General features: G+C 29.4%; 4 protein-coding genes across 6 annotated transcripts in view; 1 reads left to right on the top strand and 3 right to left on the bottom strand.

Moving 5' to 3' along the window:
* Positions 1–719: 719 nt before the first annotated feature.
* Positions 720–2,906, bottom strand: LOC111677009 (5-aminolevulinate synthase, erythroid-specific, mitochondrial). Its single transcript, XM_023438035.2, has 2 exons — positions 1,469–2,906; positions 720–1,331 (listed from the first exon to the last, which is right to left on the bottom strand). The coding sequence occupies exons 1-2, from the start codon at positions 2,706–2,708 to the stop codon at positions 1,012–1,014; spliced, it is 1,560 nt and encodes a 519-aa protein (XP_023293803.2). The 5' UTR covers positions 2,709–2,906; the 3' UTR covers positions 720–1,011.
* An 815-nt stretch (positions 2,907–3,721) lies between these two features.
* Positions 3,722–14,292, bottom strand: LOC111677008 (calpain-A). 3 transcript variants are annotated; one of them, XM_023438033.2, is made up of 11 exons: positions 14,190–14,292; positions 9,646–9,844; positions 9,067–9,246; positions 8,684–9,006; positions 7,758–8,622; positions 7,576–7,694; positions 7,059–7,113; positions 6,796–6,940; positions 5,319–5,576; positions 4,733–5,062; positions 3,722–4,269 (listed from the first exon to the last, which is right to left on the bottom strand). In XM_023438033.2, the coding sequence occupies exons 2-11, from the start codon at positions 9,817–9,819 to the stop codon at positions 4,184–4,186; spliced, it is 2,535 nt and encodes an 844-aa protein (XP_023293801.2). In that variant the 5' UTR covers positions 9,820–9,844; positions 14,190–14,292; the 3' UTR covers positions 3,722–4,183. The 3 variants fall into 3 exon arrangements, with proteins under 3 accessions (XP_023293801.2, XP_046809454.1, XP_046809455.1); XM_046953498.1 differs by lacking the exon at positions 14,190–14,292 and adding an exon at positions 14,028–14,073; XM_046953499.1 differs by lacking the exon at positions 5,319–5,576.
* The window catches only part of LOC111677049 (alpha-catulin), a 55,523-nt gene continuing 35,008 nt past the window's right edge, over positions 4,953–25,467 (top strand). The window contains exon 1 of the mRNA XM_046953505.1: positions 4,953–5,086. The gene's annotated coding sequence lies outside the window, so the exon portion shown is untranslated. The remainder of the gene's footprint in view (positions 5,087–25,467) is intronic.
* LOC111677024 (transcription factor Ken) lies at positions 16,842–24,921 on the bottom strand. The gene is made up of 3 exons (XM_023438048.2): positions 23,654–24,921; positions 18,438–18,607; positions 16,842–18,363 (listed from the first exon to the last, which is right to left on the bottom strand). Exons 1-3 carry the CDS (start codon positions 23,660–23,662, stop codon positions 16,899–16,901), a joined length of 1,644 nt encoding a protein of 547 aa, XP_023293816.2. The 5' UTR covers positions 23,663–24,921; the 3' UTR covers positions 16,842–16,898.

Below are 25,467 nucleotides of genomic sequence, written 5' to 3' on the forward strand. Positions count from 1 at the left end.
TTTTTCATTTTAATAACAATTTCAATATTGAATCTAAAGAAAACTTAACTTTTTTTTATCAAAGTTTTAACATAAAATGAAATAAAGCTTTTTGGGTTCTGGCGATCTTGACACAAGTCTTTAATAAATATATAATTAGATATACATATTTATATTTTTATTCATATCATTCACACGAGAGAAAATATGAAAAACTAAAGCTAATAATATCTATTATAGATAAATTTTTGACGTTTCTACATATATATGTATGTCTATATAAATCTTAATAGATTTTCGCTTTAAAATTTAAAGTGTAATGGAAAATACCAATTATTTTGTATTCATCAAACAATTAAATTAAAAATTTAGATGTTAATTTTTTCTTAAAAAAATGCTTATACATATACATTCTTTATATATTATGTACTTGAATTCATGTGCTAATGCTATACACAAATCGTTTTGAATATATATATATTTTTTTGTTAAACTTGTTTATTCATTATAATAAATGTCGTGTCATCGTTTTCCAACAAAAAAGAAAATAAATAAATTTATACATTAACGACACCAATACTTACCTCAGCTACAGAGTCTATAAGAAATGTATTCTTTTATATACAATTATACAAAACGAATCTTCTTAAATTATACAAATTTATAGTCCTAATGAAAGTAAATTAAGAATATGTACTTTTACTCGTCTGACTACTGTTAAAATAATTAAAACATCGAAATATATTTTAATCACATGCCACCATACAATTCATTTATTTCGTGAAAATATCAACTAAAAGTTGAAATTAAACAAACGAAAAAAATAAAATAACAATTAAAAAGGCAATAAATAACCAGTGGTTATACTAAACCCACCATTGAATGTATATGTTTATATGTATATAGTATTATTTGTATGTATATAATAAGTAAATAGTTAATAGATAGATATATTTTGTTTAAGATAAAAGTAATGAAACGCAATTACGAATTTTGTCCATATACATACATAATATTTTAATAATATTAGTTTTATACTAAAACATTGACATCATTTTTGGCAACGTAGCCACTAGCATTATTGTAAATTTGTTCCTTTTTATTAAGTTTCATATCCAACATCTTCCATACTTCCTTTAAATCGTTAACAAGTTGATTCATCATTTCGACATTGTGGAATGGCGTTGGGGCCAAGCGTAATTTCTCTTCGCCACGTGCAACAGTTGGATAATTTATAGCCTGGATATAGTGACCGAATTTAAACATAAGCACATCCGAGATTTTAGAACTCTTAAGGGGATCTCCTATGCGAATAGGAATTATATGACTGGGCGTATCTTCAACGGGGAAACCTAATGTTAGATATTGCATAAAGGAAAAAAAAAACAAATACATATGTAAATACAATTGATTGGTGTTAAATAATAACAAAATCGTGCCAAGTTTTCTTAGCTGTTTTCTCTTAAATTTGAACATATTTTTAACTTACCTTCAGCACGTAAAAGATTACGCAAGTAATTGACATTTCTTCTATGAAGTGCCCTCAATTCGCGACCTTCTTCAGAGGCTAGAATATCAATGGCCTGAAGAGCTCCACGGCAGACGGTAGGAGGCAGGGAAGTAGTAAAAATGAATCCGGCGGCATAGGAACGTATCATATCAACTAAATTGTGGGAACCTGCAATGTAGCCACCAATGTTACCGAACGCTTTACCAAGTGTTCCGGATATAATGTCCATTTTGTGCATAACATCATCTCGTTCGCCTATTCCCGCACCATGATCTCCATAAAGACCAACTGCATGAACTTCGTCCACAAAGGTAATGGCTCCGTATTCATGAGCAATATCACACATTTCTTCTAAAGGGCAAATATCCCCAGTCATGGAATGTACTGTTTCGAATGCTACTATCTTGGGGATTTTCTTGTCCAATTTTTCCAACATACTCTCCAGATGATCTACATCATTATGGCGGAAAATATGCTTGGGTACACCACTATTTCGTATGCCTTGTATCATTGAAGCATGATTTCCCGCATCCGAGAATATGTGGCAGTCAGGTAACAGTTTAGCTAAAGTAAATAAAGTCGAATCGTTGGCCACAAAACAGGAGGTAAATAGGAGGGCAGCTTCTTTTTCATGAAGTTTGGCTAGTCGAGCTTCCAACATCTCATGGTACAATGAATTGCCAGAGATGTTACGAGTGCCACCTGCTCCGGAACCATGACATTCTAAGGCATCCGCTACAGCCTGTTTCACCCTTGGATGCGCCGACATACCCAAGTAATCATTAGAACACCATACGGTAATGGGACGCTCCTCTCTAGTTGAATACTCCATGGCATGAGGAAACAGACCAGAGCCAGCCAAACGATTAACCTTCTTGAAAACACGATACGAATGATCTTGTTTCTTTTTCATGATTTGCTCATGAAAGAAGTTGTCATAAGCGAATTGGTCAGTTGTTGCATTTGCTGATTTTGGCACAGCAACTGGCACTTCCTCCTTCTTAGTTGGCAAAACCACCTCCTCCTCATTATGGGCATTCACATTCGAAGTCACATAGTTTCGGGTCGAGTTGACATCAAACTGAGCCACCTCGTTAGACAAAATAGCTTGACCATTGTTCCGCAACACAGGGCAATAGCGACTATAGACTTGCATCAGATTCTCCGAATAATTACGTACAAAATTAGCACTCAATCGATTTAGGAATGGGCAAGGCATATTGTTTTTCTTCTTTTTATTATTATTCTATTATGGAAAAATCCTTTTTAAAATTTTCAACACGTCACTTGGATTTAGAGAAAATTGCGTAATGCACACTTTGTATTTTCTATTTTTTTGTAAATATAATAATATTAAAACAGATACACTTTTTTTTGTTCCAATCAACAACCGCTACTGCAAGTGTGCTGATAATCGAACCAAATGAAAGAAACTAATGAAAAAATTTGGGGGGCTGCGCCAGTGTATATTCAATAACAGTGACGGAAGTGTTGGGACGATAGTACATTATTGTTGGTACTATTTGAAATTTAAAAGTACTAGCACGTTTAAGAGAACGTTTAAAATATTTATTATAAATATAAATGGTTCTTTGTAACAGTGAAATTGCGAATGAATGTACCAAAAATGAAAAAAAAAAAACATTTTTGCTCAGTTCTAATGCTAAGCTACTATTAATAATATTATAAAAAAATACCCGAGATTTGCACAATCCATCTGAAAAAATCCCACACAAGTTTATAAAGATAAGTATAAAAAAATCCCCTTAGTTTTCAGCTATTTTACTGATGAAACATGCATCAACATTTTGTTGTTTTTATATACAGTGCAATTTAAATTTACTGGGTTAGAAATATTTTGGTATTTTAAGCAAAAAAAGTTTATTGTTTAACAGGTGGTACACATAAATGTACATTTATATTTTGACTTACCAACCCGATCAGCTGTGAAATTTATGTCTAGTGGGAACATCATATGAATAGAAAAACATTACTGTGTTCTCTCTGTCTGGCAACATTTTATCCTATTTGGTAACTCAGGGATGGAAACTTGATTTTTTTTTAATTACACGATTTAAAATTTCAAAATAAATTAAAAATAATGATAACATTTTAACAAAAAAATATTAATTAATTATAATTTTTAAGAAAACTTTAATAAACATTTTAATTACAAATATATCTGTGATATTTTTAAACCAATTAATTACAATTTTGTAGTAATAAAAGATGTATATTTTAATATTTATTTATTTAACGAACTATTTAAAAAATATGCTTAATATGTTTATTTAATAAAATATTTATGTATTTACATTTGATTCATTTATGGACGACATTTTTTGCATTAGTTTCACAATAAAGTGGCATCACTATTGTCAGTGTTAACTGTAAATTGTTTTTAGGATAATACAGTGCACATACTATAATCAAGTGTGTGTGTGTGTAGGTGCTGCGTTTGTTTACTTATTTTGTGCGGTAAAAATTAAAGCCTAAAAATTTGTTAAGAAAAGCTTTCTTTTGTTTTGTGTTTATATATTTATATAAAATAGTGTTTTTGCCAATCAGTTTATAACATGAATACAAATTTTAATAACATTTATAATTGTGTACGTTAGAGAATACGAGTAAAAGAAAATATTTCGAGTAAAATAATAAATACAGTAATAGTTTATTAAGTCGTTGCTTGAAAAATTATGAGTAAATTGTACTTTCGATCCATTCATCCATAGTAAAGGTAGCGGTTCCGGTATGCTCCGTATCCTTGTCATTGAAAATATCTAAAAAGTAAGCAGATAAGAAAAAGTTTTATTAATTTTAAGAAAAACTATAAAAAACATAAAATAAAATTATCTAGTGTACGGACGCAAGTTGTAATAAAAAATGGCGTCGTTTTTTTTACTAAATAGTAAATGAATGAAAAGATTGCAAAAAAAAAATTTGAAATTTTTGTTGGATTTGTGGTTAGATAAACAGTTTCTTGTTGGAAAACAAATACTTATTTCCGGGCTGGAATGCAAAACATACATAGGTATGTACATATGTATATTTTATAGTATTCTAGGTTTAATCAAATAACATGTGGTTATTGCAAATATGTATGTACATACATATGTATGTAATTTGATAAATATGTAAGCCTGACTCTTAAAGTAAATGGACCTTTTGGTCTAAGTGGAAAATAAACTAATATCTATCTTTTTCAGAACACATACATATCAATAACTTTTCTTTAAAACTTACCCATATATGTTTTAATTTTAACAGCACACATAAGGAAATCATCAAATGCAATTTTTCCATCCCGAGTACCATAACGATGTGCCAAGGCATTTAAAATGTGATTGTTAAGATGATAACCGGCTGAATTTAAGGCAGCACGTAATTGAAAACCATCAATACGTCCAGTTTGATAGACATCGTATACTTTAAATACTGCCTTCCATTTGGCAATATCTGTTAAAAGAGCCTCGAATTCTTCGAAACCCAATTTACCCGACTTGTCTGCATCCAACATAGCTACCATGGCACGACAAACATCTTTGGAGAAACCCTCAGGACTAGCCATCATCACTGCAATAATATTAATAAAAGGGGGTAAGTGGTGCATTAAATTTTTTCATAGCTTTACTATAATTTAAAGATATCATTATCCTGGCTTCAAAACAAAATGGTTTTTGTCATTTTGATAAACTCCAAAATCTTAATTGGATTCAAGTTAAATGTTATGAAACAATATAAGCCAACACCATAATTTAGGAGGATTCAATTATAAAATAAATGTATATAATAATATGCATCTGTTTTCTAAAAGTACGAAGTAGCTCACCGGTGTTATTGGGGTCGTCAGTGGCATTACGATCCACCAGACGTTGAGTAGTATTATTTTGCTCATCAAGTCCAAGCATTTCGTCAATATTGTTTTTATTACAAAGTCCACATAGCAACGAAATGATGGTATTCACAATATTATTACCATCAAGTTCGGTAGTATTATTATTGTTTGGTCCCTCACCATTTTCCTTGGACAAAGGCGCATAGTTTTCTCTAATATTTTGTGCAGTAAAATCTGACGACTTGGGCAAATCTATATGTATATGTATGTATTTATATATATATATATTTAATTTTAATATTGGATTATGTGAAAGAATTGGCAAAAAAACAAAAAAAATTGATTGATTTTATTTACTATAAAACTATTTAAATACATACTACGTTTTAATTCAGAGTAAAGGAAACAAAAACTTAAAACAAAACATAATTGTTAAAACTTAATCAAAAATAATTTCATTTAATTAAACATGCAAAAATCAAACCAAGCTACTAGGAGTTGAGTGGGGTGGGGGAGCATTAAGAAGATATTGTGAGATAAATGATTGATTCACTAATTATAAATACAAGTTATTGCAAAGGTTTATGCATTTAAATTTTGTATATGAGAGTGAGTCATGATAACATGATGGTGTTTAAATAAGTTTAATAAAAAACCCATATATAAAAGTATTTATGCAATGTTATAAACAATAAAATGCCATTACTATTCTACTAACATCGGTTCTACTCTACTAGCTAAGTGCTAATAAGAAAATGAATTGAATGTGGAAAGTATTTTTTGTTTATAAAATGATTAAAAGGGCAACTACAGTTTATAGTGAATTATTTGTTTTTAAAGTATCACGTTTTACCAAGGAAAATATGAGACAACGACATATCTTATTTTTGAATAGATATATCGGTTATTTTTCTGGTCATTTTGGTCTATAAGGATTTTGTCTTTGGTTTTTTTTGTACCGTTTACAAGTTTCGTAATGTTTTTAATTTAAATCTTAAATGTAGAACCGTTTTCTCTATTTTACTGTTCATAACTGCATAAATATTTATTTGTTTAAAATATAATTTTCCAATTCACAACTGTTGGCTGTGTGGGAATGGTTTTCTGTATAATTATAACTTTTGGTTTAAATTCTTAAGTTTTTGGCAAATATTTTAAATTATCACAAACAACAAATAATGTATTTTTTCTATTAATATTCAAATCACAATTAAACGTTATTTGTTTATGGTATTTTTGCAAAAGTTTGCAATCAAGGCTGCTAATTAGCATAATTATGTGTTAAACGTTTTTTTTTTTAACGTTATAACAGAACCAGTTTCAGTTATGAATTGGACATATTTATGCTTTTGTAATGATACTAAAAAAATATAACAAAAACGAAACGTAAACGTATTTAACTTCCTTTTCATATGTATGCAATGTTATAGTTATTACATACATATCTTTGAAGATCGCACGATACACTTACCATCACGTAAAGAGTGATCCAAAATACGTTTCAATTCCATCCAGTCAACTTCCATATCGGCACCAGCAACACTATTGAAAAGTCGTTGTAAGGCATCTCTCTGGGGATCAACAGGTTTCACTGGTGAAGGCATACTAGGATAAAGCTATAATAAACAATTTTTTAATTAAAAATAATTGAAACATAGAAAATCTATAGCACACTGTGATAGTTTCATATATCTCTCTGAATCTATAGGGATAAGATATTATTGTACTACTTACTGGTGGTTTGATGTCGTTGTCAGCATCTCCGTAACCCACATGATCATCGTTTTCTCTAAAATAATTTGAATTTAATTAATACCAACAATATGTCTATTAAAGCTATAAAAACTCATTAAATAAGGACGATAACAACTACAAAATTGCATTCCCATTAAAAAAAATAATTGATAATTTTGTTAATACCAACGAAACATGTTATTTAATACAATAAAATAAAAGTGTAACAAATATTACAGTAATTAATATAAATATTATATATTATATATATATATTATTATATATATATATATTATATATATTATATATATTATATATATATATATATATATATATAATATATATATATATATATATATATATATATATATATATTATATTATATATATATATATATTATATTATATATATATATATATATATTATATATATATATATATATATATATACATACATATGTGCATTTATAAAACTACAACTACAAACAAGCAAAAGATTTTGCAACTAAGATACATACTCCATGTTATTTTGTGTTTCAGAGAAGACACGAATAATAAATTCTCCTTCTTCGTTAGGATCGAAGGTGGAGGGTACAATTAAATAATGACCAGGCGGTAATCTAAAACGCGCTGTAACCTATAACAAAAGACAATATAATAAATTTTTTATGGAATTTAAAAAAAAAACCATTGAATTTACCTCTCGGGTATTAATGAAATGTGGTGAACGTGCCACAGAAGCTTTGTATTTGAAGAAACTCAAGCCCTGGGGACGGACTTGTAAATCGCGTTCATTTAGATGATAAATAGCAAAACCTATAGTTAAACACTCCATACCCAAGTTACGCTTAGAACGGCGATTCTTTTGCATCAATGCCACAATAACCGTACATTTGCCATCATCATCTTCCTCATCGGGATCTTCCAGTGAGATAACATATTGAGGATTGTGCCAGAATGTATCAAGGAAATTACGACAACCACCCGCTGTAACACCAGCTGTCCATTCACCCTCGAACATGGACATTTCCCATTTGCGTTTACCATCGTTCTGTTGGGTTTCCGTTAGGGAATCAGGAGACAAATTGCAAATTTCTACACGTTCAAAGTGATTTAAGAAATCTTGGAAAGACATCCAAAATTCACCATCACGATCGAAATTCAAACCAATTTCATGTTTCTGATCATCAGGTATATAACGCCATTCAGGGGAACTATCACTCCAGGGGCCATTCCATTCTGCCTCATTACCCCAAGGATTACGTAGACGTATCATGGGTATTTTGCCCTGGCGATTTGGTGTCACAATATCAATCATACAGACTTTGGTAATGGAATAGGCATGTCCACGAATAAGACCTTCTGGTGTTTCAGCTTCTAAAACATTGGGATCGGCTTCTAGAGAACAACCCATCATAGAGTTACGTTCAGCAGCTTTGGCGAGAATGTTAAAGAGATTGGAGGGAGCTTCTTTCAAATCATACCATTCAGTAACACCTCCCGTAAAATCTTCCATAGCTTCACAAGTTGAACCTCCCTTAAGGGCTTCATAAGAACCGTGTAATCTTTAGAATAAGAATAAAATATCAATATGAATGTTTACCACTAAAGAGATATTGATCTTACTTGGCATAAGCTTTCTCTAGCAGAGCACTCCAGAATTCATTTTTCTCTGCTGAATGCATATACATTAATTCACCTCTATATGTAGGCAGTCTATCGTCTATAACCACATCAATCCATTTGCCATATTGCCAAAAGCAAAAGTGAAAGACGCCGGCATAACTTTCATCAAAACTTTGATCTGGTGGCACGACGCGGAAGAAGAGATTCGAATCCTGAGTTAAATTTGCAGTAGCAGCTAAAAGCCAACAATCGCCTAATTCTCCCTGTTGCACATCAAATCTAGAATAGCCTTCTACGAAGAATTGTGGATCATCGACAATTTCCTAAAATAAATTTGAAATTCATTAAATAGTTCAAATGATTTACAAAAGTAAAGCACTTACATGAGGTCTTAACCACTCAATATGACGATCTGGACGACGGGAAAACATTAGAGATTCATTGCTAGCCGTGAATAGAGGATCTTCAAATAGAGAACCATTTTCTAAACATTGACGACGTATTGTTTCAAAATCCTGAACTTCAGTTTGTGGCCTATAACTACCCAAGGGTCTTTCACCAAGCTGAAAGATTTAAGGGAATTTCTTTTAAACATTTATTCTTCAATCTATTGTTTAAGTACTAGTTTAATAGAAAAACAAGAAATGTTATTCCTAGTACTTAAAACAAAGTTTTATTTATTATAATTTTGATATCATCGACATAATAATTATGTCCTTGATCATATTGTTTGTTACCTTACTAATCGATAATGTAGGGATTACAATTAGATGTCCATGATAAAAAGTGTGTGAGTGTGTTTTTTTTTTTAATTTTTTATGTAAATATTATTTATAAATGATTTTTTTAGTTAGTACATACCACCAATCGTTTACGTTTTGAAATCTTTAAATTTTTTTTAGAATGAATGGGAGCATGAGTTAATATTATTTGATGAAATTGTTAATAGAACTATAACTTACCACTTTCATATTCTTAATACTGGGTAATATTCTTTTTGTTTCGGCCTCTTTTTTAATAAAAATTTCATTTATAACCGAACCCATAACTTCTTTGGCAGCACCCATGGCTGCATCACCGGCAGCATTGATGAACTCTTTGCCGGCTTGTCTAAAAAACCCTTTAATTTCATCCATTTTGTTTAGGGTTTATGAAATAATTCTGAAATTATAAAATTTAAATTTTATTTATTATTTCTGGGTCTAACTAAAGAACTGCTAATTGATTTTAAGGTGTAAATTTCCATAAGCAGTTTAGTTGTATGCTTGTTAGCAGTTTTTTTTAAAATTCCAAACATATAGTGTTGAATTAAAATCATATGAAGTAATTATGAGTATGAAAGTTCTTTGCGTGAGAAGTTTTCATTTAAAATTAAAATTTATGTAATTCATTAGCTAATGTCAGTCATTATTAGTTGTCATTTGCTTAAGAAAAATTGTCATATTTGGGTCTAAGTTTCTGTCTGACATTTTAATTTTAATTAGATTCGTATATCTAAAATAAGTTTAATAACTAAAGAAAAACTTTCGGTTCCAGTTAGAAATCTAATATATTTTTTATTCATTTGAGTCATTTCGATATCGTTTATTATTTCTGATATATTTATTCCCGAATAAACACTATGAATTATTGTTATCAAAACATATATCTTAAATAATTCATATGATTTTTTAACATGTCTTTTTTTGAGTTTGTTTTTAAGAAATGGACTTAAAAAATTATTGTTTTGTTGACATTTAATTAAATTAAATATTTTGTTTATTTACTTTTTTTCATATTTATATATTAACCTCATTACTAATAAGGGGGTTTGATTTATAAACCTTTTATGAAATAACATTTTGTTAATGAGTAAGACCTTAAGAGTCTTAACGACCCTTATTGTCGTACTGCTTTCAACCTGCAAACGCTCGATACGTGAAAAACTATATGAGCTTGCGCAATGCTGATGATCGAATTAATCCACCTGTAGACAGGCAAGGACCATGTGCCCATCTTACAACACACAGAGATCCCAAGCCCTTTTACACATTCCGAGAGTTAATCCACGGAACCTAACGACAGTGGTAACTGGTCACAGGTCTTTCGGACTCCATGCAAGAAGACTGAACTTACCCAGTAACGACTTCTGCAGGAGCTGCCAGGATGAGGAGGAAGAAGAGATTATAACTCATTTCCTCTGTCACTGTCTCGCCCTAGCTGATCACAGAATGGGTCTGCTAGGTAGCTATTTTCTGCATGATTTAGCGGATCTATCGGAAGTCAACATCCGGAAGATAGATTCCTATATTCGTGCGACAAACTGATTCGGTTTAGGAAACCAGAGTGATTAGGTCGAAGTGTACTATTACGCCATTCATAGGAAACTAATAAAATTGTTCACCAAAAATTTAATGTTTCATAAATAAAACAATTTTCCAAAAAAATGAAACATTTTTTTCATTGAATAAACACTCATCTTTTATTCAATGAAAAAAAAAACATTCTTTATTCTAACCAAAAGAAATAATTAACTTTATTAACATATTGAAATAATAGTAAAAAAATTCCCAATTTGTGGTTAAAAAGCGTCGTAGTAAGTTATTTGTAAAAACTTATGCAAACTCATGATTATATATGCACATTCAAGACTTTTAATTGCTTTCATTTATTACTTTGTAAGAGATCAGTGTATCTGCTTAAAACTTTTCTCTTTTTTTTTGCTATTTTAAAAGTTATTATTGATTTGTAGCTAAAGATTTGTCATTAAAAAAAAACTTACAATGTCTTTAATATATCTTTTTAAATTTTTACAAATTATATTAATATTTTAATTATCGTATATAAAACAAGATTTATATAGAATTGTTGTTTGTTTAAAACATAAATTGTTTAAAACTAAAAGTAAATATTTAGAAATGTATATGAATCATAGTGGCTATAACGTGCAATATACAGTGGTGGCGAGGTATTGAGGTACATACTTTTATTTTAGTTTTTTTCAACATTATCCTTTTTCTAAAAAAAACTGAGTTTTTTTTTTTTTAATCGTGTTGCAAACATTCAAAATTTACGTTTTTGACCACGTCTGTTTATAATTTTAGCTATTTCGTTTTGTCCATATTTCAAACGACCTATAACAGTGCGAAGATACCTCTGTTTATTTTGTCTATTCTATCGACTTTAAAATAAGGAATTTTAAAGTGTTTTGCTTTTGTAATATTTCGTTTAGGCTGCCTTCACACGAGTACACAAGTCATATGATGTGTCAAAATGTACGTATGGGATCGTGTAAACACAATACATTGAAAGAAAATGCAAATTGGAAAATTTGTCAAACGTATGACCTTTTTTTTTGAAATGATTCAAGATCAGGGATGTATTTTTTTGTAGAAATAAAAAAAGTGAAACAGCTGTTTCCATCTTATTTTGTTATTGTTTTATATCAATCGTCTAAACACAAAAAATGTATAAAATATACAACTTTTATTCTCATTTTTGTTTTATGAATTGAATTTTATTTTACTTTTTCATTATACTTATGTTGTTATTGTAACAGTTCGACTGTGGCCGATAGTTCTTTCCTGGGGAAAAAACTTTCGGTTGATACAGCTGTCGATGGGTTGACAATCTTTTGCCGAGTATGACTCGGGTCGTTTCATTTTACTTTTTCGTTATACTTATGTAAAGTGTGATCGTGTGAAGAGCCCGTCTATATGAAATATAGGGAAAAGTTGGTTATATTTTCAACTATATAAAGACCATATGCTCTATATACCGGCTTTCAGAATCTCTCGAATGATATTTTATTTAAAATTCACAATATGTATTTATCTTAAATAACTGACCACCACTGTATACATGACGCATTTTCTTATTGAAAATATAGGTATTTTATATACAAAATTGAGTTCTTTTTTTTTTGGTTCTATATAAAAGCCTTCAAAGTATTTTTCCCCCATGAATCGTTTCTTTTGTTGTTTGTTTGCTTTAAAGAAAAAGAGTTGTTTGCCCAATTTTGAGAGCAATTTTATTACTGTTTTCATTATTTTTTGAAATACATTTTTTTCAACACAATTTCCTTTGAACAAAAATGATTTGTCATATACATACATATGTAAATAATATATTTTTTTTTCTTAAAACCTATTTTTAAAAATTGAAATTTACACTTTTTAAACTAAAAAGTACTTAATATTGTACAATTTATAACAGCACTACTTTCTCGAAGTAATATTTTTTATTAAAACAATGATAACACAATTATGTTTGTATAAGTAATATATATATTTTATATACCTATGTATAGGTATTCAATAATACTATTTTGTTTACGTTTTCATTCTTAAATGATTGTTTTATATACTGACACCGCTCTAAACAATAAGAATAATAATCTCTTTGTATTATTAACTCTTTAAACATAAACAATTTATAAAATTTATTAATTAACTACACCCGGTACTCAAAAGATGAATAATACTTAAACCTAATACGTATGTACATGAGTATTACCTGAAAACTTTAATTAAACCTTGAGGAGTGGCTACACGAACAATTTTTTTTAGAAAACCATTTCATTTTAAAATGACATGTTATGTTTGTCAGTAAGACAAGAAAGACAGACAGACAGACATACTTTGGCAAAAATTAATATTCATTCTACTAATGTTGAATATGAATTTTTTTGTCAGTCCAGCTAGTAAATGTCGCTAAATAGAGCAAGCTATATAAAGAGAAATCGTTTTTCCATTTAAGGGGCTAAAATCAAGAAGAAACTACAACTTTCTGTTGGTTTGTTGTTTTAATTTGTACCCTACATACCAATCTACTACGTACATATGTAGTACCGAACAAAAACTATATAAATCTCTTAGTATCAGATGTTTGTGTTTTGGAACAAATCTATTATTGGAAATCTGTATTTAACAAACAGGTACATAGTTTATACATACATATGTATATACCTATGTATTCGAATCGTAATTTATTTGTATAAATTAATATAAAATTCCATCCATATGGATTGTATGTTATTGTTGTTGTTAGTTTTCTAAACTATGTGTTGTTTTTGTTGCCAGTAGACAAAAATTGCAATAATTGCTTATAAAAAAATCACCGACAAATATCTTTGTTATTATTAATATTAAACAATTGTACACAGCAGCAATTAAATGTTTATAGATTTATATAAATGTTTGTATATTTTTTATATATATATTTTTTAATTCAAGGGATTTGGGTGCGTATTTTATATTATAATTATATTAATACACTTTATTTGATGACATCATCTGTTTTGTTATATTTTTTTATTAAAATTAATAAATTTTAATATGTTGCTGCTTTAACAAATACTCTTTACATTTTTTTTGTTAGGAAAGTAATATAATTTCACCGCTTTAGTAAGTTCACCAGTGAACGTTTTATTAAAAAAAAAATCACAAGTTTGATATTAAGAAATAAATAATATAGCCCACAGAAACATATACACACACACAGTCACACAAACAAATACTTAACGCACCTACAACGTACAGCAGAATTTGCTTTCAACAACCGTTTCACAACAAATTTTATAAATGACTATTGGTTCTCTGCTTGAAAGTATGATTTTATCGTATTTTTTATTATTATTATTTCTAATGATGTTTTAACATCACTAGCAGGGTTGAAAAATTTTGTATAGTGTACAAATAGTACGTATTAAACATCACTGTTATCAAACAGTGTTGCATATTTTACAATTTAAAAAAAATACACAATTTTAAAGTAAAATTATTTTTGTCTTAACTTTTATTTCTATGTTTCGATTTTTTGCATTTAGTTAAAAGACGAAATTTTTGACTATTTTTTTTACTTTTTTTCTACTATTTTCGATTTTTCGACTTTTTCCGACTATTCGACTTTTTTAACTACGTATGACTTTTTGACTTTTTTCTACTTTACGACTTCTCGACTTTTTTCACAAACGATATTCAAGTTATCGACTTTTTTGGAACAAAATAGTCGACTTCGACTTTTCGTCTATTTTCGACTAAAAGTCGATTGTTCTATTATTCGAAAGTCGACTAATAGAACCCTAAGATATTAATTTAAAAAAGCATATAGTATCAACTTTGTGATATATATCATATAGTGGACTGAGAGCAGAGTTTATGACAATTAATAATATATTTCCTTAATTTAAATAAATTATGTTTATGCTTAATTAGTTCAGTGAAGAGATCAAGTGCTTTCTCTCATATTCTTACATTTGTTAAAGAGAGAAAACCAAAAAATGACCAATAGAACTTTTAAGTAGATGAAGAATAAGTACTCTCTTAACACGTACGTAATCTCATTCAGAAACTCTGAGAGCTTAATTCCTTATAAAAGAACTCTTTGCCGCTAACAGTTTCAAGATAAAAGAACTCTTTGCCTATAACAGTTTTAAGGTTAATGTCTTTGAAAAGGCTAAAAACAGAGATAATTCCTAAAGAAATAAAATACTTTTTATATTTTTTAACTTTGCTATATTTCTTACCTTAATTAGTTTTATAAATGTGTATACTTACCTAGAAGATCGCTAGAAGATTCCGAAGGCCCTTTAAACTTTAATTTTAAAATTCGAAAGTTTTATAAATGCTATAGCCTTATAAGTTCCTTAAATATAAAACAATTCTTGCTAGTCTATCACCTAAATAGCCAAAATTTTAACCTGGTAAATCATACTATATAATCAAGGTATATTCTACAATGCAGCTAAACTTTACTGTCACATTATCTGGTGAAACCTCTAATTGAAAAGATATCGGTTGTCATATCTAATAAAGTTTTATCTTATCCCATTTAAAACAATTCTGTGTGCCTTGTACACTGCAATATGATAATTTTCGAAAGTTTTTGATAATCAATCTATGATAATGACGAATTGGAGGTTTTTGCTCCCGCCTCTGATAACAAAAACGTTGGTATAGTGCAATATCATTACACTAAACTCCCCAGCATAAAAGGATCTTTTAAAGAAGTGAAAATAAAGTAGAAATTACTCCATGGAATTGCTAAAAAGACCTGACTGAAAAAGTGTTGATTTTAACACAGGCTTGTCATAGGAGGGATGTCCTTTTTATTTGATTTAAAATTCATTACTTCTGAAGTCATTCTCAAGATGTCACTTTTATGTTTTTCTCTGTGAAGTTTTTTAGAAGCGAACTTTGCTGTTTTATATAATTTAACTAATTTGACTTAAATAATTTTAATGCATTTAATACAAAAACCTAAAAAATTTTGTCGAGCATTTCATTTTAAAGGGGAAAAAATACAAAACGTATGAGTTATATTTAATATATAATACTCATACGTCTACAAGTTTAAACAAATTTTGAATTCAAAGTGTTTTGCTAGATTTTTAAATGGAATTTATTGAAAACATTTCCAAACTTTTTTGGGAACAAATTTTAACCAAACTATTCGGTATAATCTGAATATTTTTTAAACATATTTGAGTTCAGAACATTGTTAAATTAATTGTTTTCCGTGATGGCTTTAAGTAACTATTGAGTTCGTTATAATGTCTCTTTTTTTAATTGCAAATCTTAACTGTTCTAGCCCTAGTTTTTGACTGGTGTGTTATAGCTTGATAGAGATAATTCAGTTAAAATTTAAGAAAAATAATATTTTTATTCAAAAAAAATCTTTTTGATAAACAATCCGGTTTTTTTTAATAATTCAGTTTATACAGGTGGCTTTTCAAATCATAAGAAATACAAATTAAAATAATCAATTCAATTAAAAATAAATACTACCTGTTATTATCTATTAAACAAATATACATACGAATAAAACTAAACGTATTCATTCATGTTTTTATAATAAAAATAAAATCAAAAAACAAATTTCCATTTACATACAATAAATAATATTGTATGTATAACAAAATATGTAAAAAATGTTCATTTGTATTTTTTTCTTTTAATATTTAAAATTTGAATGTTGTATTACAATTTATAGTATATTACATACATCATACAATATGTATAAAATAATAATAATATAATAATAATAAAAAAATCATGTATACGATGTAAAATTTAAAGTGTAAAATATACAAAAAAAGTAGAAAAGAAGATGGAAATGTTAAAATTAACAAAATGCATAAATATATATTTGAATGTGTATATAGGTGTTATATACATACATACATATGTATATTTAAGAGCAATTTTTTATTTGTTTGTTTGTTTTTGTAAAAGTACTAATCGCGTAAATTTTTTGCTAGCAATAAATTGTTATGGTGGCCAGACAAATGTCGGACCAACTCTTGTACTGATTCGAAATACATTGAACAGAAGCAGCAACAATAGCGGGTGTCATTGTCGTTGCCATTTGTGGTGATGACGTTTCTATGAACTGAACACAAGTGTTTTAATAGATGGGCCTTTTGTTTGAACATCGCTATGCAGAGACGGCAGGCGAAGGGCTTCTCGCCGGTATGAACTCTAAGATGGGTTTTCAAGTTCCAGGACATGCCGAACTGTTTGCCGCAGTACTCGCAACGATACTCTCGCACTGAGTTCTGCGTGTTATTGCATAGGCCTGTGTTGGGGCTGTTTTGATTGCTGGAGCCTTCGAGACTCAGGTTGATCTCTGAAATTGATGTTAGGCCAGGTTGTAGATGAGATAATGAGGACATATTCGAGTTGTGCGTTGATTGCCATTGGTATACCAATTGTGGTGGCAGTTGTACTGTCTTTTCAGGGCTGTCATGTCGGGATATGTTTTTTTCTAGTAAATTTCGATTTTGAGGCAAAATGTCAGACGGGTTGATTACGCTCTCTTCGAGTGGCAGTAATAGGTTTTTCTCCGGCAAATAGCCGGTCATTGGCGAAAGGGACGATTTAGCTGAACGGAATTCATCAAGCAGATTTTGTTGATATGATACGAAAGGCTTGTGGCTGGGCGAGGAATGGAAACCGGGTCGCCGTTTTCGATGTGGCGTTACAACGTAATTGTCCGGCGAACTGTTTAGGTCTCCGTGATCTGAAAGTGGTTTAAGACAATCCTTGGCTGAGTCAGAGAAAAGTGTTTTGCGCTTGGCGCTTTCCATAATATTGAGTGAATCATAGTCTGGTGAATAGCTGCTTTTGCCACGGAATATATTTTTCATACTGTGCTCTGATTTCGTGCGTATACCCAAAGATAAATTAACCGGATTCAGGCCACTAATGTTATTTGCATCTGAAAGGCTGTCTATGTCATTTGTATCTTTATTTTTATTCAAATCTGCTGTGCTGTCGCTGTCAATGTTCAAGTTGTCGTCTTCATTTTCTTCGGATATGTTTTTCTCGGAGCTGGATGATGATGGAGGGCTCTTTTTTATATCGCTGCAATTTTCACTTTTAAGCTTCTTTTCACAATCGGGACTTTCGACTGTATCCGAAAGTTTTCTATTCGAATTAATTTGATTACTTGCGCTATCTGAACAGGTACCAGTGCCACCACAACCACTGCCAGCCAATGTCGTATCAGTTGTCTTCCAGTTATCCGATTTGATCTGTAACAACAGGAGTAGATCGTGTAAGTAATTGACATCTCGTGATGTAATGCAGGTCTGGCCGGAGTACAAAAAGTCCAATAAGAATTTGAAATATGTGGCATTTACATCCGGGAAATACACTGTCGTCATACAGTCATATAGTTGAGTATCTTCCAGAAGGTTTCTTAAAAAATAACCAAAAAAAGAAACATTTTAGAATTAGATGGTAAATTGGACCGTATTAATGTTTTAAATTACCTTATCAAGGGACTTGCTGCTGCCAAAACCAATTTGTGAGCGTGTAATTTCACTTTGTTCTCACAGACAATTGTCAAATCAGCGGGATGTTCTCCACGAAATGCAGCTCCAATTTCTTTAAGAATACATTCGCCATGTTTGCTGTATTGCAACATCAACATTCTCGGTACCTAAAATGAAATTGCCAAATGAAAGAAACAAATTCATAAGCAAAGCGCACAGACTTTATAAAATCTAGCTACAGAAAAGTCATTTCAGGCGTCTTGAACAGAAAAAAAGTACGCCATAAGACAAGTTAACTAAAAGTTAAGTTAGTAGTAAGAGTTAGATAGTAAGAGGCCTTGGATTTTTAAATTATTATTTTTAATTTTCATATTGTATATATGTACGTATGTATATTTTATTTTTTTTATTATATTTTAAGACTTGATCAAAACTACTTTCTAAAAATGGTTTACATCTCTTTCTTCGTAAGCTCTCATATAAACACACACACACACACACAAACATTCATAAATATAAACACACATAGATACTGGTAGATTTGAACAAAGAGAATTTTGTAGGAGTATCATTATGATGAGAGAAACAATCGTTTAATTTAGCAACCAATTTATACCCTTGTTAATTGAGTATACTTTGCATTTAAAGTGTTTTTTTTATTTTATTGATTTTCTTAATTTATTTATAGTTTGTAAAACATTTTAAATTACCAATGAAATCGAAAGCGTTCTTAACTTGAATCGATGGTTAATAAAACTTATAAATTACACAACAACAATAGTTCTTTCAGTATTTTATGAAATTATTACAAAAAAAGTTAATGTCAAAATAACATTCAGCAGTGTGGTATTTTATTTTTATTCATTTCAGTTTCACTAATACACTTGCGCATGCTCTTTTGATTCGCTAAAAATGTTGCCACTCATTGTCTGTATGTCTGTCTCTCTAGCTATTGCGAAGTATGGCAGCTTTTTCTTTGCACATATACATTCAAACATACAGCCATATACATATCTATTCATTTTTAGAGAGTTTAACGAAAGCTTACAAAAACTCTCTTATTCTTCCGTTTAACTTCTTTCTATCTACAACAATAGTGTACGTAGTTAGTAGCGTTTTATTTTTTTTATAGTGTTTTTATTGGGAAATAATTTTGAGTCAGTGATCGTCGATCGTTTAATCTTCAGGGACAAGTTATTGCTCACTCTCACAGCTTTCCAATACGATTGAAAGTGTTATTATATCCGTCGTTTAGTTCTTTAAAAATAACAAAATATTCTCTTGCGATCGAAAGGAGAATTATCCCCGTATTTTTCTTCTTTAAACAAGTAAAACTTATATCCACAAAAAGAATGAAAGCACTTTAAATTTTGAATCGAAAACATTCAAATCGGAATGAATGATTAAAGGTTAATCTTTAGTGGATTTATTCATAATGAAAGAACGAGCTGCTAACGTTTTTATGTGTAAATTACCATAAGGGAAAGATAGCAGCTCTTTAGATAGTATTTTATTATAAATAAGGTCATAGTTATACAGAATATTTAGAACGAAATTACTAACAGATACAGATTTAAATTGTACAAGTTCTTTTCCGCTTACAATTTTAATAGTTTATACATGTAAATAAGTTATTTCGTCCTAATTTTATAAAATGGTGAAATTTTTACCTTTCTAACCCCTAAAACTATTTTTCGAAAATTTTACTTTTACTACCTTTGTTCGAATACAAAAAAAAGTTGACAACTCTGTTTTATAGTGCAATATCTCTCAACAATCTACTCATGCCTTTCACGAAAAAGCTCCGAGTAGTCGATTACGTATGCGTAAAAGATATTAAAGCCAGACAGTCAGCCCCACAGACGCAGTATAAAACATAATAATACAAATACAAACATACAACATATAAACATTGATACAACCATACATATGTATTTATGTATCTATGTATGTCTTCAAACCAAAAAAGACATGAAATTCAACACACTCTTAACACAATGTTTATTAAGTAATCTATGAAATTGTAACTGTAATGGCAAACCTTTTTTGGTTGAACCAACAACAACACGATACATAAAACCATTTAATAATGTCTAAAAAGAAAAACTTTTTAAACATGCCTCTTTTTTCTATTTCAAGTGTAGATAGAAAGAGGGGCTCCATAAAAATAGTTTAATCTTTAACACAAAATGTGTATTTAAGTTAATGGCACAATGTGCCTTATGTACGTCACACCAGTATGTTATTGAAAAAAAAAAAATAAAATGAAAATAAAAACGAAAAAATCTGTCTCTATTTTGACTTGACTCGTTCGTTGAAATGCTGAAATGTTAGGTCTGGTTAGGTTTTGCAGCTCTCTTTTGTTGTATGTATTTGGCATACCTTTCGTTTTCATATGAATACATATAGACATGTATAACTAAGTATGTGTTTAATTTTTTAGTAATAATGCAAGAAGAGCAGTTAAAATATCCCAGCAAACCCAACATATTAAATATCTTTTTAATTTGATATATTTTCATTTTAATACCAAAATTATAAACATTAATATGTTAAGTTAAAAAAAAATTGTCATTGATGAAGAAATTTTTTGAATTTTAAAATCCGTCCTATGCATTCCACAAGGAGCAGTATATAACTTTTATGGATATATGTGTCTTTTTCAAGATTTTCGGGATATTTTTGATGTTTGCGCAATTTTCCTCTTGAATTATGAACCGGACGTTACCAAACTAAAAATAAGTTATTTTTTTAATTGAGAACTTTGGCTTACTAAGATAGAAATTTTTACTTTTAAAGTTTGACATTGTTAGGAACATGTCATAGGAACATAAAAAATTGATGACAACATACAGTTCCCTCGGCCCTCATCTGATAATGGAAACTCATATTTATCCATTTAAAATCCGACACAAGTAATTTCTATCGTCTACTGACGTGATTCCGTAAATTACTCTTTAAATCTTTATTACTTTATAAACTTTGGATCTAACCTATAATATACTGTCGATGTATAATAATAAAACAAATATCTATTTAATCATTCCGAATTGTGTATATTGTTGCTAAAAGGTAGATGTAGGTTGATAGTGTTCAAGTCTTGTCAGTTTAGAGGCTGTTTTGTTTCTAAGTTCTACTCAAGCAAACTGTTTTTATCAATTATTACACTATATTAATGTAAATTTATTGATCTTATTAAACTCTATAAAAGTATTCATTAATAATAAAAGGTTATCGGATAATGCTTCTCGGATTACACTATAAGACAAAAAATAAAATGTTTTTAAAATTCAATAAAATGTTTGTCGATATAATGGCCAAGTTATTTAAACATCATATATGTAAAATATCTCAAGATTTTAGAGATGTTTGGCAAATTTCTTAAATATCAAATGCAATGAAATCAATGCAAGTCTCTTATATATACGATTTTTACTTTTAATTTCTATAAATTGCTTTGAAACGATTTTAATAGAATTCATTTTCATTCCATTATTCCAAAGAAATGAATTTGTTTTTGTTTCGGAAAAGGGAAGTGCAAATAAAAATACCTTTGACCTCAAATATCTAACTTAGCTTACAGTCCATTAATTGTGTAACAACTATCATTTAAATTTCCCCTAATTTTTCTGGGCTATAATTTCTTTTTGTATTTTCAAACATTTACCTTAAAAACTGTATGTGGTTCAAAGGTCATTCTAACGTGAAAAACATACATAATTAAGATAAGTTCACAATAAATTTACAAAATATTTAAGAGTGACCTTTGACCTAAAGAATAAAACTCATATTACAAAAAAGTGCAATTTTTGCAAAACACAATTTCAGAGTGAAAGTTAAGGTTAAATAGGAAATTGAAATAAAAGTATAAGAAAAGTAGGAATTCGGTTACATTTTAAAATATTTGAAAGTTTCAAGGTGACAGTTTAGGGAAATGTCATCAATTATTATGGTGAACGGTTTTTGCCAAGTTTTAAGCAATTCCTAAGTGATGTGAAGAAAATGTATTCCAATGGAAAAAAGATTGAAGGACAGACAGATTTAATGTACCATTACAAACATAAATTTTAATTGCTAAAGATGCGTGAAGAGAAGTTTTCTTTTTTAAACACTTTTTGGTTGGCTGGGATACATGTACATATATTTCATGTATAAAGCAATAAGCTTATGAATGTACGAGTTAGTACATTCATATGTTTGTATGTATGTGTGTGTGTGTGTGTATGTATGTTTTGAGTTGTGTGGTAATACCTCCTAAGCAAGCAGACAAGCAAGTAAGCAAAGCGAAGCGAAGCAAGTAAGCAGCAGCAACAACTTTTCGAAAGTTTGTCATTAAGAAGTGTATGATCGATCTACTACTTTTTAGTAACGCAGAGATTAAATAAAGTCTGCCTTTCACAAAAAGCTCTAAATCGTTGTTTGTCCGACGTCGTCGTCGTAGTCGTCGTAATAGTTATTTAGTTGTATTCATCGGTACCGATGTGACCGACATCGTAGTCTGCTATAACAACAACATAACAAATGTTCGTAAATAACAAACAAACATAAGTGTGTAAGTATGGGAGATGTGATTGCATTAATACAATAAAAAAAACCAACAAAAAACATTTCGTAAGTTTTATTTTTTTGTTGTTGTTGTTGCTTTTTGTGAAACTTTGAAAAGTGGTAATATTTATCGCAAGCATTTGTTGTTGTATATATTTCTTGTTTTTATTTCTGTTGTTTTTATAGTTATTGTTGTTGTTGTTGGTTTTTTGTTTTTGTCTTACTTTTTCGTATAAAACTTCTGTGAAGACCAACCAGAAAAAAAATAAAGTAAAATAAAACAAAGAAACTATTTATGTTAAATATACGCAGAAATGAGAAAAAATTCAAATTAAAAGAAGAAACTTGAAGTGAAGGTCGTATATATGTATCTATGTTTATATATTTGTTTGTATGTAGGTATGTATGAGAGTGTGTATGTAATAAATGTGTATATTTTTATACGAATACAATTCATGTAAATATGTATGTACGTGTTTTAGTTTTTATTATGTTTTTCCTATGTATGCGTGCGTGTATGATGAAGAAAGATGTAATAATAATAAATACATACATACGTACATGTATACCCGACCTACATAAAAGAAAATTATTCACTTTAATACTGAACAACTTAACTCAACTTAACTAAACTTACTCTATCTACTACGACTGCGATTACTACTTACCTCTTTCATTTACAATGGTTTTTGTTGTTGCTGCTGCCCAAAACGCAAAAAAGAGTAATATTCCTTGAAAAGTTGTTGCTATTGTTGTTTCACTTGTTTTTTTTTTGTAGGTATTTTGTAACTTTATTTTATTATAGCTATTTTAATTATAATTAATATCTTTTTGTACACTTTCTTAATTTCTTGTTGGCTTTTTTTATTGTAATTTTTTTCTATGTGTATGTAGGGTACTATATATTTTTTGTTATTGTGCAAACGTTCACACTGATCGGTCACACTTTTACATGAAATGTTCCTTTATTTATTAATTCCATTTAGATTGATCACATACAGATCGTTTATAATATTTTTTTGTAATTTAATTTTTATTTTATTATTTCTTTTGTTTTGTTTTCAATATATTTTTTCTTTCTTTCTTTATAATTATTGCTGCATACCACTAATTTGTATGTGTCCTCAAATCACTTTTATTGTTTTATTGTGAAACAACATGGGGGGAGCGCAATAAATTCCACTCACTTTAATGAACAAGACAAGACAAACAAACAAAAAAATACAACAAATAAAAAAAAAGAAAAATCAAGAAATAACACTTTCCAACACCCAACAGGTTTTCCGATCTGCTTGCTTAAATATCACTTTTCTTACTGTGCCGAAACTTTTAAGTAAACACATTTCGTGGTCTAAAACACAACTGCAGTAAAACTTCATACTTAGCTTTTATTTTTCAGTTCAGTTCAGTCAGTTAGTTTGGTTGGTTTCATATTTTTGTTGCTGTTGTTGTGTTCACCATCTCTTTTTTCAATGCAATTGTACTAGATACGTTTTATTTTCTCCTTCTTTCAATGTGATCTTTTCCAACCTAAAACACACACTCTATGTTTGTGTATTGTGTATGGAGAATTTAAATGTTGTTATTGGTGTTGTTGTTGTTGTTGGTTTTCCTTCATCGTTATTGTTTCAACTTTCGTGTGAAGAGCCATAATATGATTGTATATATTTATTACTCTCCAAAAGCTACGGTGAATGGTGCTCTAGTGCTCTCACTTTTTTGCTTTTTTCCAATTCTTTCGAATACGTTTGTGTGTGTGTGTTTGGTTATTTCTTTTAAAGTTCACTTTGGCTACGACGAAGAGCTTTTCTCAATTTCTCATTTTAATGATGGTGATGATGGTGAATCATAATCACCATTCTCTACTATATGGCAGTAACGAACAAACATAACAGCAGAAATGTTTTTGTATGCGAATGAGTGTGTGCATGTTTATTCGATGGATAATAATATACAAACTTACAATTTTTTAGTTTATGAATTTAATAGAGTAGCAGCCGCAACAGACAGTGTTTCCAATTAGCTTGTGAAAAAGAAATGACAAATGAAATATCTCTACCAGGAATAGACACATTCATATTTACTGTTATTATGTTTGTATATGGAAGCTTCTTTCTAGTGATGCAGAAGTTTTTTTAAACACTCTCTTTTTCAAGAATAATCTTTGATGATAATTTGTTTGGATTTTTTTATAGACTTGGATAGGATTTCCAACATTCATGATCAAGAAAAATTAATCATAATATTCTTTTGGGGTTTCTATACTTTATCGTTTTCGAATTTACTTTTATTTCTTAATTACGTCATTCAATGGTGAACGAGGAACCGAATGCCTACACTTCGTTTTATAGAATCCCAAATGAGAGAAAAATGCTTATCAAGTTTGAGTTATTTGACCGAACTTCCTTTAATTTCGGATTATTACGCAAAATTAAATCACGGCCCTTTATTATAACAAAATATTACAAGAACCGAAGTCGAA

The sequence above is a fragment of the Lucilia cuprina genome, chromosome 6 (assembly GCF_022045245.1).
Source record: "Lucilia cuprina isolate Lc7/37 chromosome 6, ASM2204524v1, whole genome shotgun sequence".
In the NCBI taxonomy this organism is placed as follows: Eukaryota; Metazoa; Arthropoda; class Insecta; order Diptera; family Calliphoridae; genus Lucilia; species Lucilia cuprina.

Excerpts from the sequence above, each read along its gene's own strand:
- LOC111677009 (XM_023438035.2), bottom strand. The coding sequence starts at position 2,708 with ATGCCTTGCCCATTCCTAAATCGATTGAGTGCTAATTTTGTACGTAAT. Across the intron at positions 1,332-1,468 it reads TAATCTTTTACGTGCTGAAG|GTTTCCCCGTTGAAGATACG; the intron begins GTAAGTTAAAAA and ends ATCTAACATTAG.
- LOC111677008 (XM_023438033.2), bottom strand. The coding sequence starts at position 9,819 with ATGGATGAAATTAAAGGGTTTTTTAGACAAGCCGGCAAAGAGTTCATC. Across the intron at positions 9,007-9,066 it reads TTGAGTGGTTAAGACCTCAT|GAAATTGTCGATGATCCACA; the intron begins GTAAGTGCTTTA and ends AATTTATTTTAG. Across the intron at positions 6,941-7,058 it reads ACAACGACATCAAACCACCA|CTTTATCCTAGTATGCCTTC; the intron begins GTAAGTAGTACA and ends TGTTTATTATAG.
- LOC111677024 (XM_023438048.2), bottom strand. Across the intron at positions 18,364-18,437 it reads GCAGCAAGTCCCTTGATAAG|AAACCTTCTGGAAGATACTC; the intron begins GTAATTTAAAAC and ends TTATTTTTTAAG.